Source organism: Notamacropus eugenii, chromosome 6 (genome assembly GCF_028372415.1).
Source record: "Notamacropus eugenii isolate mMacEug1 chromosome 6, mMacEug1.pri_v2, whole genome shotgun sequence".
NCBI lineage: Eukaryota > Metazoa > Chordata > Mammalia > Diprotodontia > Macropodidae > Notamacropus > Notamacropus eugenii.
In genome coordinates, this window is record NC_092877.1 from 51,547,586 (window position 1) to 51,561,965 (window position 14,380).

Below are 14,380 nucleotides of genomic sequence, written 5' to 3' on the forward strand. Positions count from 1 at the left end.
ACCTATCCGTACATCAAAATCATTCAATATTCTTTGACATATGGAACAAAAAACATAACCTTGTTCAGTAATCCTCTTATTACAGATACGTGATCAAGTACAAAACAGAGAGATGGATTCTCACCAAAGGTGTATGCTGTTGTCATGGAGGAGATTCAACGCAGAATCCATGTTGAAGAGGGATTCCCAGTGAAATCCTCCAGATGTTTTTGCTTATGGATAATAATATCATGCTAATTGTATGAAGCCCTGGAACACTAGAGAGATTCTGGAAGGAATCTCTAACCACTCAGAGTTTGACCTGATCACATAAACAGGAAAGCATATGTGGACAAATAATACCTTTTGCCCATATTATGACATGTTTCTAAAGATGTACATATCTGTGTAGTCATATAAATAAATCAGATTTATTTTCACATTTCTTGTTATAATTTAAGATGACTCCACTAAAGACAGAATAAAGAATGATAAGAGTCATAGACACAATTATTACATTAAAGAGGCAGAATATATAATAAAGCAATGAAGCAAAAGTGAATAAATTTGTCTTAAAAGTTATGTGTGGGAGAAGAAAAAATCCAAAGAGTCCTATTAAAAATAAACACCATTTTCTACATTTTCCTTTTATCAAGTGTAATTGTGAAGCACATATTATACAGAACAGAGTGGCACTAGATTTCATTAGAGCTAATTGGTACTATAATATCCTCTCTGACGTGAAAATTAGCCTCTAGAGTGTTAAGAGTCAGTTCAAACCTGATTTTAAAAGAAACGAAGCTATGGGTTTTTTGTATACCCTTATAAACTAAAACATGTAACTCAAGCCTACATTTTGTTATATGGTCAGTATATAGCACCATCATGTGGCCCAAGACATAACTATTTCATGCTATAATTCACTTAAATACACATAATAGTTCAGAGGTAAGATTATATATAATTCAATCTTTTGTAAGACATTCTGCATATTTATCAACTTTGCAGATATACTTACCGCTGTCTTGTAAAACAGTGACAATTTTGAAAATATGTTTAAAGATGTCCCAAATTGTCCATGCTCTCTCCAAAAATGAAAGCTTGTTTAATCACTTAGAAGAAACTATATACATCTGCTAGCTATATGTTATTTGACTTGAGTTGGATGAATTTCAAAATGAAATTATGAAATGTAACATTCTTAGTAATGAAGAGACAAATGTTTGCCAAGTTCCAATTTGTTATTTCTGTCTCTGGCACACTCTTCCTAAGCATTGCCAGAATTGAGTCAGAATTAATAAAAAGATTTAATGAAAGGTTCTCATTATCACATTATGAAATAATCTACTTTGGTCATATTTAATTTAATTTTTACATATAAATATATAAACCAAAGAAAAGTATTAGGTAAAAATTAAAGAAGAAAAGGATTCATCAAATATGTCATTGATGCAACAAACAAAATCTGACAACCCCTTTGTCACTACAACCTCACACTATCATGGGAGGTCCTAAAATGAATTCAGCTATGTAAAATAGCTTATAAAAGCTCCAACCCAAAATTGTGGCATACCAATGTCCTACAAAAAAATAATATGAGAATAAGAAGGGACCTGAGTTGCCCCCCTACACCTCTCCTGCTCAGCAAATAAATTCCTTCTTTAATATCCTATATTACAGGTGATCATCCATCCTCTCCTTGAACACTCTCAGAGATGATATATTTGCTACCTCATAAGGCATGTCCATTCCATTGTTTGGAATTGTCCAGTTGTTAGAACATTCTTTCTTATGCTAAAAACCAAAATTGTCTCCCTGTATCTTTCATCTAACAAGCCTCAGTTTTGTCTGGACAAAACAAGTCTAATGCCTCTTCAAGAGTATAGTTAAATTACTGTCAAGGTGCCATGAATCACTGGTTTGTCTGGAAATTTTTAATCATATACTCTATAAGTAAAAACTTTTTTTTCCAAGAACTCTCAAAATATTTACTTCTTTATAAAAAATACAATGCACTATTATACTAATAATTACGTATAATTATACATGTCTTTCAAGAAAATGAAAAAATATGAGATAAAAATTAAAAATTATCTAACATTAGATACTTACTGGTTTGTGAACCATCATGATTAGACTTGAACTTTGGGGAAAATACTTGGAAAGCTGTGGGGAGGTTAAGTTGGAGAAAGGAAACATTTGAGGCAAAGAGACTTATCAAGAGATCATTGCAATAATCCTGATGAAAGATAACAAGGGTTTAAACTGGGATGGGGGTTATGTAAGCAGGAAGAAGGGGGCAGATACAAAATCTGATGTATTGATAGAAATAATAAGATTTGGCCACTAAATGGATAGGTGGTAGAAAGTGGAGAATCAAGGATAATGCCAAGGTTCCAAACCTGGGTGGTTAGAAGGATGGTATTATCCTTGACAGAAATAAGCAAGTTTGAAAGAGATATATATTTGGGAGAAAATAATATAATCACAATCTATTCATACCTGGCTCATCCTGTGCTATTCATTCTTTCCCACTGAAAGATAAAATTGGAGGAAGGGGAGACAGGGGGGATGAAGGGTGGGCATTCAGGGGATGGAGAATTGTGCTTTTGCAGTTGGTACACATACCTGGGTACGGTTACATTACAGCCATCTTGAAGAATTCATACTGAAACAACTATATAAGAGGCATGTGGTAAGAGGGGGCAGAATACAGTAGCATTGAAGAGGGTGATGTCATTGCATTGTATATAATCCAATTTGATATAATCCTCATAACTGGATATAAGTGTGGGTAGGAAGCAAATCATTTTCCTACTTTCCAACTGGTTGATCACAGACCTCTTGGAGTGAACTCACCTTGACTCTTTTAATCATTCTGTAGCCTCCACTTTTGAGACCACTGCTAATATAGGGTATTTATATACTAGATGAGGGATAGAACTAGATCATCTTTAAAGTTCCTTCTAGGGGGTGGAGTCAAGATGACAGAGTAAAAACAGGGACTTGCTACAGCTCTTCCCCCAAAATCCAGCCAAATACCTATGAAAATGACTCTAAACAAATTCTGGAGCTGCAGAACCCACAGAATGAGAGAGTGAAGCAAATCTCCAGCCCAAGACAGCCTGGAAGGTCACTAGAAAAAGTCTATTCTGCAACACTGGGAGCAGGGCATAGACCAACATGGGGAACCCTGGCACAGACAGGACCGGAGCAGGCGTTTGGGGGACTGAATCTCTGGCACCTGTGGCGGTTTCCAGTCTTCAAAAACCCAAAAGGCCAGGGATAAACTGGAAAGTCAGTCAAAAAAACCTGTTGGACCTGTATGCTGGGTAGCAGACAGGGTAGAGGAGCCTGCAGATGTATTTCTAGAGCTCTATGCCCACAGATTGTGGAATCAAGCAACTGACAGTATACTCCCCACCCCCACTGGAAGCAGAGAACTACCTTGACAAAGAGCTCAAAAACCAAGTAAATATCTGGGGAAACAAGCAAAAACCAGACAAAGAATCAGACTATAGAATCTTACTTTGGTGGGAAGGAAGACAAAAATATACAAACAGAAGAACAAAACAAAATCAAAGCTCCTATGCACAAAGTCTCTAAGAAAAATATGAATTGGTCTCAGATCATGGAAGAGCTCAAAAAGGATTTTAAAAATCATTTTAAAAAACAGAACAAAAATTGGGAAGACAAATGAGAGTAATGCAAGAAAATCATGAAAAACAAGTCAACAGGGGGCAGAGTCAAGATGGCAGAGTAGAAAGACACACATATGCCAGCTCTCCCCACACAGCCCATAAAATACCTGAAGAGAGGGACTCTCAACAACTTTTGGAGCAGCGCAAGTGGAGAACAACAGAGTGGAGGAGATTTCCAGCCCAGGGTGACCTGAAAGGCCCACGGGGAACATTGGCTGCACCAGACACAGAGCAGAGCCCAGCCCAGCCTTGGCTGTGAGCTGTGAGGCTCATGAACAGCCCTTGGGGGTGGAATCTCCAGTTGCAGCAGTAACAGCAGCCCTTGGGGGCGTAATCTCCAGATCCCTCAACCCACAGGCGCCAAAGGTCAGTGACAGGGTTTTTTCAGCTGACTGGGAAGGGAGAAGGACCCTCCCATAGCTCCAGCCTCAAGCAGCAGCCACAGAGGCCACATTGGGCAGGCAGCAGCAGTTCCCACAGCAGCCCCTACAGCAGCTCGCATCCATTGTTGGATCGTAAAAACCCTAGGGGCACTGAGGAGCTGCTCATTACCTCAGCCCTGTGTAGAGGCCCTGAGGGAGTTGATCTTTATCTCACATTGAATGGTGGCAGAACTGGAGGCCAGGTGGCTGTGGAGAGGAAACTCTGCTAAGATTATGGGCACAAAAATCTCTCCCTGATCCCAGACTCCCAAGTACACACTTGATTGTGCCACCATAGAGGAACTGAGATCTTACAGATCCCCAGAGTAGACCCTACTCTTGACAAAGGACCCAAAAGTCAAGTAACTGGTTGGGAAAATGCCCAAAATAGGGGGAAAAAATAAGACTATAGAAGGTTACTTTCTTGGTGAACAGATATCTTCTTCTATCCTTTCAGATGAGGAAGAACAACGCTTACCATCAGGGAAAGACACAAAAGTCAAGGCTTCTATATCCCAAACACCCAAAATAAATATTCACTGGTCTCAGGCCATGGCAGAGCTCAAAAAGGATTTTGAAAATCAAGTTAGAGAGGTGGAGGAAAAATTGGGAGAGAAATGAGAGAGATGCAAGAAAAGCATGAAAAGCAGGTCAACACCTTACTAAAGGGGACCCAAAAAAATGCTGAAGAAAATAACACCTTGAAAAATAGGCTAACTCAATTGGCAAAAGAGGTTCAAAAAGTCAATGAGGAGAAGAATGCTTTAAAAAAGCAGAATTAGTCAAATGGAAAAGGAGGTTCAAAAGTTCACTGAAGAAAATAGTTCTTTCAAAATTAGAATGGAACAGATGGAGGCTAATGACTTTATGAGAAACCAAGAAATCACAAAACAAAACCAAAAGGATGAAAAAATGGAAGATAATGTGAAATATCTCACTGGAAAAACAACTGACCTGGACAATGATCCAGGAGAGACAATTTCAGGAGAGACAATCCAGGAGAGAGCCTAGACATCTTCTTTCATGAAATTATTAAGGAAAACTTCCTTGATATCCTAGAACCAGAGGGTAAAATAAATATTGAAAGAATCCACTGATCACCTACTGAAAGAGATCCAAAAAGAGAAACTCCTAGGAATAATGTAGCCAAATTCCAGAGTTCCCAGGTCAAGGAGAAAATATTGCAAGCAGCTAGAAAGAAACAATTCATGTATTGTGGAAATACAATCAGGATAACAGAAGATCTAGCAACTTCTACATTAAGGAACTGAAGGGTGTGGAATATGATATTTCAGAAGTCAAAGGAACTAGGACCAAAAGCAAGAGTTACCTATCCAGCAAAACTGAGTATAATACTTCAGGGGAAAAATTGGTCTTTCAGTGAAATAGAGGACTTTCAATCATTCTTGATGAAAAGACCAGAACTGAATAGAAAATCTGATTTTCAAACACAGGAATCAAGAGAAGCATGAAAAGGTAAACAGGAAAGAGAAATCATAAGGAACTTACCAAAGTTGAACTGTTTACATTCCTACATGGAAACAATATTTGTAACTCTTGAGACTTTTCTCAGTATTAGGGTAGTTGGATGGATTATATACATATAGGCAGAGGACACAGACAGAGTTGAATATATATTTGAATATGATAGCTAAAAAAATCAAATTAAGGAATGAAAGAGGAATATATTAGAAGGAGAAAGGGAGAAACAGAATGGGGTAAATTATCTCTCACATAAAAGAGGAAAGAAAAATCTTTTTCAATGGAGGGGAAGAGGGGGAGATGCGAGGGAAACAGTGAAGCTTACTCTCATCAGATCTGGCTTAAGGAGAGAATAATACTCCTGCACACTCAATTTGGCATGAAAAGTAGCGGGGAAGAGGGTAAGTAGAGGATGGAGAGATGATAGAAGGGAGGGAGGAGGGAGTAATTAGAAGTCAACACTTTTGAGGAGGGACAGACTCAAAAGAGGAAATAGAATAAATGGGGGGCAGGATAGGATGGAGGGAAATATAGTTAGTCTTTCACATCAAGATTGTTATGCAAGTGTTTTGCAGGACTACATATGTATAACCTATATTCAATTGCTTGCCCTCTCAGTGGGGATGGGTGGGGAGGAAGGAAGGGAGAGAAATTAGAACTCAAAGTTTTAGGAACAAATATTAAAAATTGTTTTCACATGCAACTGGGAAATAAGACACACATACAATGGGGTACAGAAATCTATCTTGCCCTACAAGACAATAGGGGAAAGGGATGAGAGAAGGGAGAGGTGTGATAGAAAGGAGGGCCAATTGGGGGAAGGAGTCATCAGAATGTAGGATGTCTTGAGATGGGCAGAGGGGAGAGATGGAGAGAAAATTTTGAACTCAAAATCTTGTGAAAGTGATTGTTGAAAACTAAAAATTAATTAAAATTAAAAAAAATAAAGCTCCTTCTAACCCCAAGATTCTATTTTTCTATGACTTTTTGACCTAGTAAACAAATCTACTTTCTATCTATAGCATATGGCTTACTAATTCCTAACTGTGCTTTTAGTTATCATTCCCTTCACACAGAATGTTCTCATCTATCCTCTTCACTGCTCTATGTCCCTGTGTTCTTTCAAAATCTAGCTTAAAATTTCTTCTTCCCAGAAAAACTTTTTTGGCTGACCTCACACAATTCAAGTCTCTTCTTTTGTACACTGTCCCCTGAGTGCTTGGTAGCTGCCATGATAACACAGGTATGCCTTTGAAGTGGGAGAAGAGGAAGGTAACCGCTATCGCAAACAGTTCTGACAAGTGGATCATACTGTCCAATTCTGAGACTGCCTATGGATAGCAGTATGCCTATGGATAGTACAGACCTCTGGGTTACTGTTATTCCTTAATCTGATCCCTATATTATTGCTATAAAGTTAATCATACTGACAGGTTATATAAGGAGGCTCATCTATAACCCTATTTAAACACTCACAGGAGTGATTAACCAATCAGAGGTATAAACTAAGTGTAAACAAGGCTTAGTCATCACCACTAACTCAATCAAACAAAAGCTTTCCAACTAGATGCAACAGGAAGTGTAATGAAAATAGTCATATTGTGGTGCCTGAATAAAAATTAGCTAGTTTGGAAGTCAAACATTCCAGCATCTGCTAAAAATAGAGGGGAAAAAAGTAGTTCCAGGAAAGCTCCTGAAAGGAAATGGCTTTGAAAGAAGTTTCTTTACCCCAACTCCTCTGAAAAGGTCTAAAAGATTTTAATTTCTCATCAGGGTTCTATCTGTGTTCCCAGAACAGTGGTGATGGTGGTAGTATCTCCACTTTGAAGCAAGGATGAAGTAGCCTTACAGAAAAGGCCAATGAAGGATTTTACAACAACCACAGAAGTAAACCATAACACAGCTAAAGAGAACACTTGGAGGACTCAAGAAAAAAGTTTTCCAGGGACTGAGTTACTCTAGTTGACACCTGTACTCTAAGTTTTCACCCTCTTTCCCCGAATTCTTTATGTACTTGTAGAAGACTGCATCACAGACTTTTCAGTGAATGTTTTATACCAACTGTTTTTCATTTACCACATTAGAATACACATATTCCTTTCTGAAAGCTAATTAAGTCTAACTAACTAATATCAACTGATAATCATTGGGGGAAGCACAACAATGGCTATACTAACAGAAATATTTATAACAAATCTTTTTGTGGTGGCAAAGAATTGGAAATTGAGGGTATACCCATCAATAGGGGAATGGCCAAAAAAAAAATTGCAGTATACGATTGTGATGGAGTACTATTGTGTTATAAGAAATGAAAACTAGGATGGCTTCAGAAAACATGGGAAGACCTACATGAACAGACGCAAAGTGGAGTAAGTAGAACCAGGAGATCATTGCATAGTAACAGCAATACTGTAATGATAATCAACTGTGAAAGACTTAGCTATTCTGATCAAAACAACGATCCAAGACAGTTACAAAAGACTCATGACGAAAAATGCTATGATCCTCTAAACAAAGAATTAATATACTCTGCGTGCAAATTGAAGTATAATTTTCTCACTTTTTAAATTTTTCTTCCTTTATTTGCCATATATCTAGTATGGAAATATGTTTTGCATGATTTCACATGTATAATTGATATATTGTTTGCCTTTTCAGTGGATGAGGAAGGAGTGGGAAGGAGGGAGAGAATTTGGAATTCAAAATTTAGGGGAGAAAAGAATGTTAAAAATAAATAAATAATAAATTTTTGAAAGCAATAAAAATAATTTTGTCTTTTAACTAATTATAATTAATGTTAATAAATTCTAATAGTTCCATACTGCTGCTAGGACAAAATATTAGCTTTTCTGGTTTTTAAAAGCCCCTTACAACCTGTTTCCAACCTACCATTCCATCTTTGTCATTCAAAACTATACTTCTCACATGTTGCAGTATGGCCAAGGTATATTTCTTGTCATTCCTCCAGTATATACATAAAATTGACTATACTGTAAACTAAAGAGGAGTGAGGAGTGAGACTAGCCTATACACCAAAGAACTCTTGCTACTAGTACATTTGAAGACGTAAAGGTAAAATAAATAACATGTTTTTCTTGATGGAGGACACTCTATCAGAAATGAACAAATGTTTTCTAGACAAAGTTCCCAATGTCTGAGAGAAGAATAATCACATTTGTTTTGTAAAAACTAACTTACAGGTTTCTTGGCTGAAAGTCTGCCACTCACAGTTCCAGTCTGATTCCAGGTTGATGCAATAAACCCCTTTAACAATAAAAAGAATCACTTTAAGATCAGTATAAATAGTTAAAAACTTGTCTAACCATGTTATCCACTTGATTCCCTAGAAGATACTAGTTGTGACCTTTCATGGAATTTCTGGGCCTAAATACTTCTAACTGCAATTTCTTTGAGCAAGGCTCATCTGTGGGGGGAGAGGGGACAATGATCCATCACCACAGAAGTTCTTATTATAAGCATGTAGGGTCAACTGAAGCACAGAGGGAAGCTAATAACTAGCTGAACATACTACAAAAAATCCTAAGGTTGTTGGTAATAGGTGAAATATAGATTTGTATATTAACAATGTCATGGTTTGAGTTTTGGAGAAATACCAAGCTATCTTCATATATCCCTTTAAAAACTCATAAATTTAATACTTCTTAAAGTGCCTACCATGTTTAAGGCACATAAACCTTATCTGTTTGTATATAAAACACACTGCCAATCTCAATACTCATTTCTTCATCATTAAATTTTCAATCTAGTTACCTTTCTCATGCATGACAGCAGCCCATCCACAAAGGTTGATTTAACCTTATGAATCTAAGTGATTAAAAAATGAAGAGTGATTTTCTCTTTAATTTAAATAAGAAAAAGCTTCAGAGGAAAATTCACATTTTCAATAATAAGACCCCCCCATTTCAATAAAAAGGAATAAAAATGGACTTTCAAAAAATCACTAATAAATGACATCAAAATATACCTGTATGTTGGCAAGGATAGCCCATTTAGTCAGGATGAAGGGAATTGGGGCAGTAAATTCCTTAAAGTCTTATAGGCTAGATAGTGACAATATTCTGATATCAATTTAAGATCAAAATACATAACAGCTGACAATTCAAGGACCTGTAATTTCACCAGTGTGGATATTCATTATATAGTCATGGATTATAATACTTATGTTTACCAGCAGCAGTAGTAAGTGGGTAGTTTTTGAGAGTTGTGGCTGAAAATCTTATAATCCTCTTACTAATTCTGATGATAAGTATCTTTAAATTTAGCAGGTCTTTAGACAAAAGACTTACAGTCCATCACTAGGCAATTACTAAAAGTCTTTCTTGCTTGGTAGATAGTGTCAGAGCTTACACTCCATCACCTTCAAGAAACGCTGCTAGCATGAGGTGAAGTAAGACTTAAAATAAGGTACATGATGACAGTATCTTAGATTCAACAAAATACAACAAATGTTTGAAGCAAGTACTGTGAAGATACAAAGTTTAGATAAGACGTGGGATTCTCTCTTCAAAGAAGCTAACTGTCTTCTATTTGAATTGTCCTGGGAAGATTCTGAAGATCACCTGGAAGGATAAGGTACTGAACACTAAGGTCCTTTCTCAAACTAGACTGCCAAGCATTCAAACTTTACTGCAGAGAACACAACTCTGATGGGTGGACCACACTGTTTGAATGCCAAACAAATGCTTTCCTAAAAGATTATTTTAGGGAGAATTCACACAAGGCCAGTGTTTACATAGTGGTCAGAAGAAGAAGTACAAGGACACGTTCAAGGTCTCTCTGAAAAACTTTGAAATCAATTGCATCGCATGGAAGATGCTGGCAAAGGAGTACCTAATGTGGCATACCCACATCATAGAAGGCATTGAGCCTTGAGCAAAGCAGAACTGAAGTAGCTCAAAAGAAACATGAGATGTACAGATTTAAAGAATCCACCCCAAATGTTCACATGGACTATAGCCTGACCTGTGGTAGGACATTCCAAGTTTGTATTGATCTGATCAGCCACAACTGGACACAATGTACTTTACTCCAACATAGTGATGTCATTTTGGTCCTCTTCAAGCACAAGAGACAACAATCAATCAACCAATATCTAGCAGGGGAACTCAAATGTCACAGTCAAACAGTCTAAGTCTTCATAACTTAACTTCATTTTTTACAAAGAACCAAGAAGCCTTCAGCTTATCTTACAGACGATACAATTAAGGCCCACTGTCATGGCATAGTAAAGAGAGTTCTAGACTTGAAGTCATCTGGATTCACTTCATCTCTCTTGGTCTCAGGTTCCTTATAAAGTCACATCTAGTTCCATATCTATTATTCTAGGGGAGAAGGTAGTGACTTAGCCAAAGTCACACAGTTATTAAGTATCAGAGACTTCATCTAAATTCAGCTCCTTTAAATCTGACTCTAATTCTCTTTAATAATCTGCTGGCTATTTATAAGAAGGTATGTGATATCAAACAGGGCTCATCACAGCAGTGAAACACACATGACAAAGTCAAAACTCTAAAGATATACTAGTAAGGAGGGACCAAGGTGACATTTAAGTATCTTGAGGCATTTAAACTGTTCCAAGGAATCTATACTACTAGGCTCACCATGCTCTATTAGAGGTTTTGAGATCGTATTAAACATCGAGTAAAATTCTCATTTAAAAGAATGTTTTAATACCAGATATATTTTTTAAGTACAGTTAAAGAAACGCTTTGATCTTTTAAAAGAAAAAATACTCCATGCCCATTAAATGTTCATCACCCTGATTCTCCCCATCTGCTGCTCTCTTCTACCGTTGGGTCATTATGCTATCATATGGCCTGACAAAACAGTAGAGGGTAGAAAATCTTCTCTTTCAATTTCTTTAATTCATAGAATTCAACTAGTATCTTCCTTGTCAAGTCAGAAAATTGCTCACCTAAGGTTAGTAACCTTCAACCAATCCATTTTCTCAGAGGATTTTGCAGATATTTTTTTCAATAGCTTCAAGAATAAATTGGCTCATGAATGGGACTCTAACCAGTGTGAGATACAAGAGTAAGGAAGAAATGGCATTCTTCACTCCCTATTTAAAGTCACAGAAAGTATCCATCTATGAACTTACTAAAAGCAGAGAATCAAGCACAGTATGCATATTATAACCCATTCTCCCTGCTTTGCCCTTTCAAGCAGGTTTTTGTGAAGAGACATAACCTTTAACAGGCTGGGGACAATAGGGGGGAATAATTCCCACCTTTTCATGAATGTGTAGATTGTCTTTATACACAAAGCCTGCTTTGCACTATAGTTCAGGATAAGAAAGCAACAGAGTCAATATTCTGCCTGCAATACAGCAAACTACTACCACCACCAAGGAGACCTTTCTATCCTTATTTAGAAAAAAGATAACTTACCTGTCTATATTCTAAAATGATTTTGGGTAAAGGATGAAGATCTTGCAAAGCATTTAACTAGAAAATAAAAATAAATATTAACAATTACTTCAATTCAATAAACATTTATTAAGCCTCTATTACATGTGAGTCACTGCTTTAAATACTTGGAATAAAAATGAAAAATAACATCATCTCCTCTCCTCAAAGATCAAATAATTAGTTCAGACAAAATGTACTAGGAAAATATGAGAGGAAGAGATCACTATTAATTGGGAGAAACACAGAAAGCTCTACAAAGAACTCATTCTGTGAGCCAGACTAAAAAAGAAGAGGATTTCTAGTATTGGGAATGAAGGAAAAGTACTCTCCAGGCATGGGAGGGGATCCATATGTGTGAATGCAGAGGCAAGAGAATGAGTTCAACATTTAAACTATTAATTTATAGTTGAACAAAACTTGAGTTGATATTTAGTTGACAATATTGTCCAAGAATGAAGTTTCATAATAACTCACCTCCCTGTCCTGTTTCTAATCACTACTTCTTTCTATAAGCATTTTTAGTGCTCCAGCCAAACTGGATCACTCTCTGTTTTGAGCACACATACTCCATTTTCCTATCTTTATGTTTTTGTTTATTTACACTTTGTCCTTATTGCTCTCACTAAAAAACATACTCTCTCCCTCAACTCCAACCACTGAAATTCTACTGATTCTTCAGGATGTGGTTGAAATAGAACATTGTCCAGGAAGTCTTCCCTGAACCTGCTTCTCAGACCTCACGTAAGACATTGTTTATACCTCTATTACATACTTTTCAGGTTCTATTGTATTTATAGTTATTTATGTGCATGTCATATATTGTTCTTATCACCATCACTAGACTGCTTATTCCTTGAGGGTAGTAGCCTTCTCTCATTAACTTTTCCTTTTCCTTTCAATTCTCTTTTTAAGTTTTTTAGAATATTTTATTTTTTCTTAATTACATGTAAAAACAATTATTCATTTTTAAAAATAATTTTTGAGTTCCAAACTTCCTTCCTCCTTTGCCTCCCCACTCCTTAAAAAAGCAAACACTTTGATATAGATTTCACATGTGAAGTCATGCAAAACATATTCCATATTAGCTATGTTGCAAAAGAGAACAGACCAAAAACAAAAACAAAAAAGAAATAAAGCTTAAAAAGTATGCATCAATCTGTATTCAGTTCTTTTTCTGGAGGTGGATAGAAATTTTCATCATACATCCTTCAGAATTATCATAGATTATTGTATTGCTGAGAACAGCTAAGTCATTCACAGTTGATCATTGTAAAATATTGCTACTACTGTGTACAATCATCTGGCCCCTCTTCACTTTACGTTGCACCAGTTTTATGTCTTCCCAGGTTTTTCTTAAAGTATCCTGCTTGTTTTTTCTTACACCACAAAAATATTCCATCACAATCATATACCACCACTTGTGTTCAGTCATTCTCCAAATAATGTACATCCCCTCAATTTCCAATTCTTTGACACCACAAAAAGAGCAGCTAAAATATTTTTGGACACATAGGACCTTTGCCTTCTTCTTTGATGTCTTTGGAGTACATACCACGTATAATGTGCAATCATGTAAAACATTTCCATATTAGTCATTATGTACAAGAAGCCTAGAATAAAAGAATAAGATTGAAAGTGAAAAATAGCATGCTTCAATCTATATTCAAACAATATCAGTTCTTTCTCTGGAGGTGGATGGTATGCTTCATCATGAGTCTTTTGGGATTGTCTTGGATCATTGTATTGGTGAGAATAGCTAAGTCATTCACAGTTCATCATAGTATTGCCATTATTGTGTACCATGTTCTCCTGGTTCTGTTCACTTTGCATCAGTTCATGTAAGTAGGTCCAGGTTTTTCTGAAATTTTCCTGCTTGTCAATTCATATGGCACAATATTATTCCATCATAATCACATACCACAGCTTGTTTAGCCCTTCCCCAATTGATGGGTATCTCTTCAATTTTCAGTTCTTAGCCACAAAAAGAGTTGCTATAAATATTGTTGTACACATAGGTCCTTTTCCCGTTTTTATGTCTTTGAGATCTATATCTAGCAGTGATATTGATGGATCAAGGGGATCAAGGGGTATGCAGTTTTTTAGCCCTTTGGGCATAGTTCCAGAATGCTCTCTAGAATATTTAGATCAATTCACAGCTCTACAAACAGTGTCCCAGTTTTCCCACATCTCCTCTACCATCTATCATTTTTTTTGTCATATTAACTAATCTGATGGTGTGAAGTAGTACCTCAGAATTGTTTTTGTTTGTATTTCTCTAATCAATGATTCAGAGAATTTTTTCATATGACTATAGATATCTTTGTTTACTTTGTCTGATAAGTGCTCATTCATGTCCTTTGATAAT

At 36.5% G+C, this 14,380-nt stretch overlaps 1 protein-coding gene and 1 long non-coding RNA gene across 2 annotated transcripts in view; both read right to left on the reverse strand.

Moving 5' to 3' along the window:
• Positions 1 to 13,603, reverse strand: part of POLN (DNA polymerase nu) — a 260,105-nt gene extending 246,502 nt beyond the window's left edge. Inside the window, exons 1-5 of the mRNA XM_072620027.1 lie at positions 13,568 to 13,603; positions 11,995 to 12,051; positions 10,568 to 10,660; positions 9,356 to 9,409; positions 8,783 to 8,848 (exon numbers count right to left, since the gene is read on the reverse strand). Of these exons, the coding sequence (XP_072476128.1) occupies positions 8,783 to 8,848; positions 9,356 to 9,409; positions 10,568 to 10,651 (204 nt within the window). The 5' untranslated portion in view covers positions 10,652 to 10,660; positions 11,995 to 12,051; positions 13,568 to 13,603. The remainder of the gene's footprint in view (positions 1 to 8,782; positions 8,849 to 9,355; positions 9,410 to 10,567; positions 10,661 to 11,994; positions 12,052 to 13,567) is intronic.
• LOC140511054 (uncharacterized) lies at positions 1,941 to 8,776 on the reverse strand. Its single transcript, XR_011969421.1, has 2 exons — positions 2,482 to 8,776; positions 1,941 to 2,145 (listed from the first exon to the last, which is right to left on the reverse strand). It is a non-coding gene; the product is annotated as an uncharacterized lncRNA (long non-coding RNA).
• Positions 13,604 to 14,380: the final 777 nt, after the last annotated feature.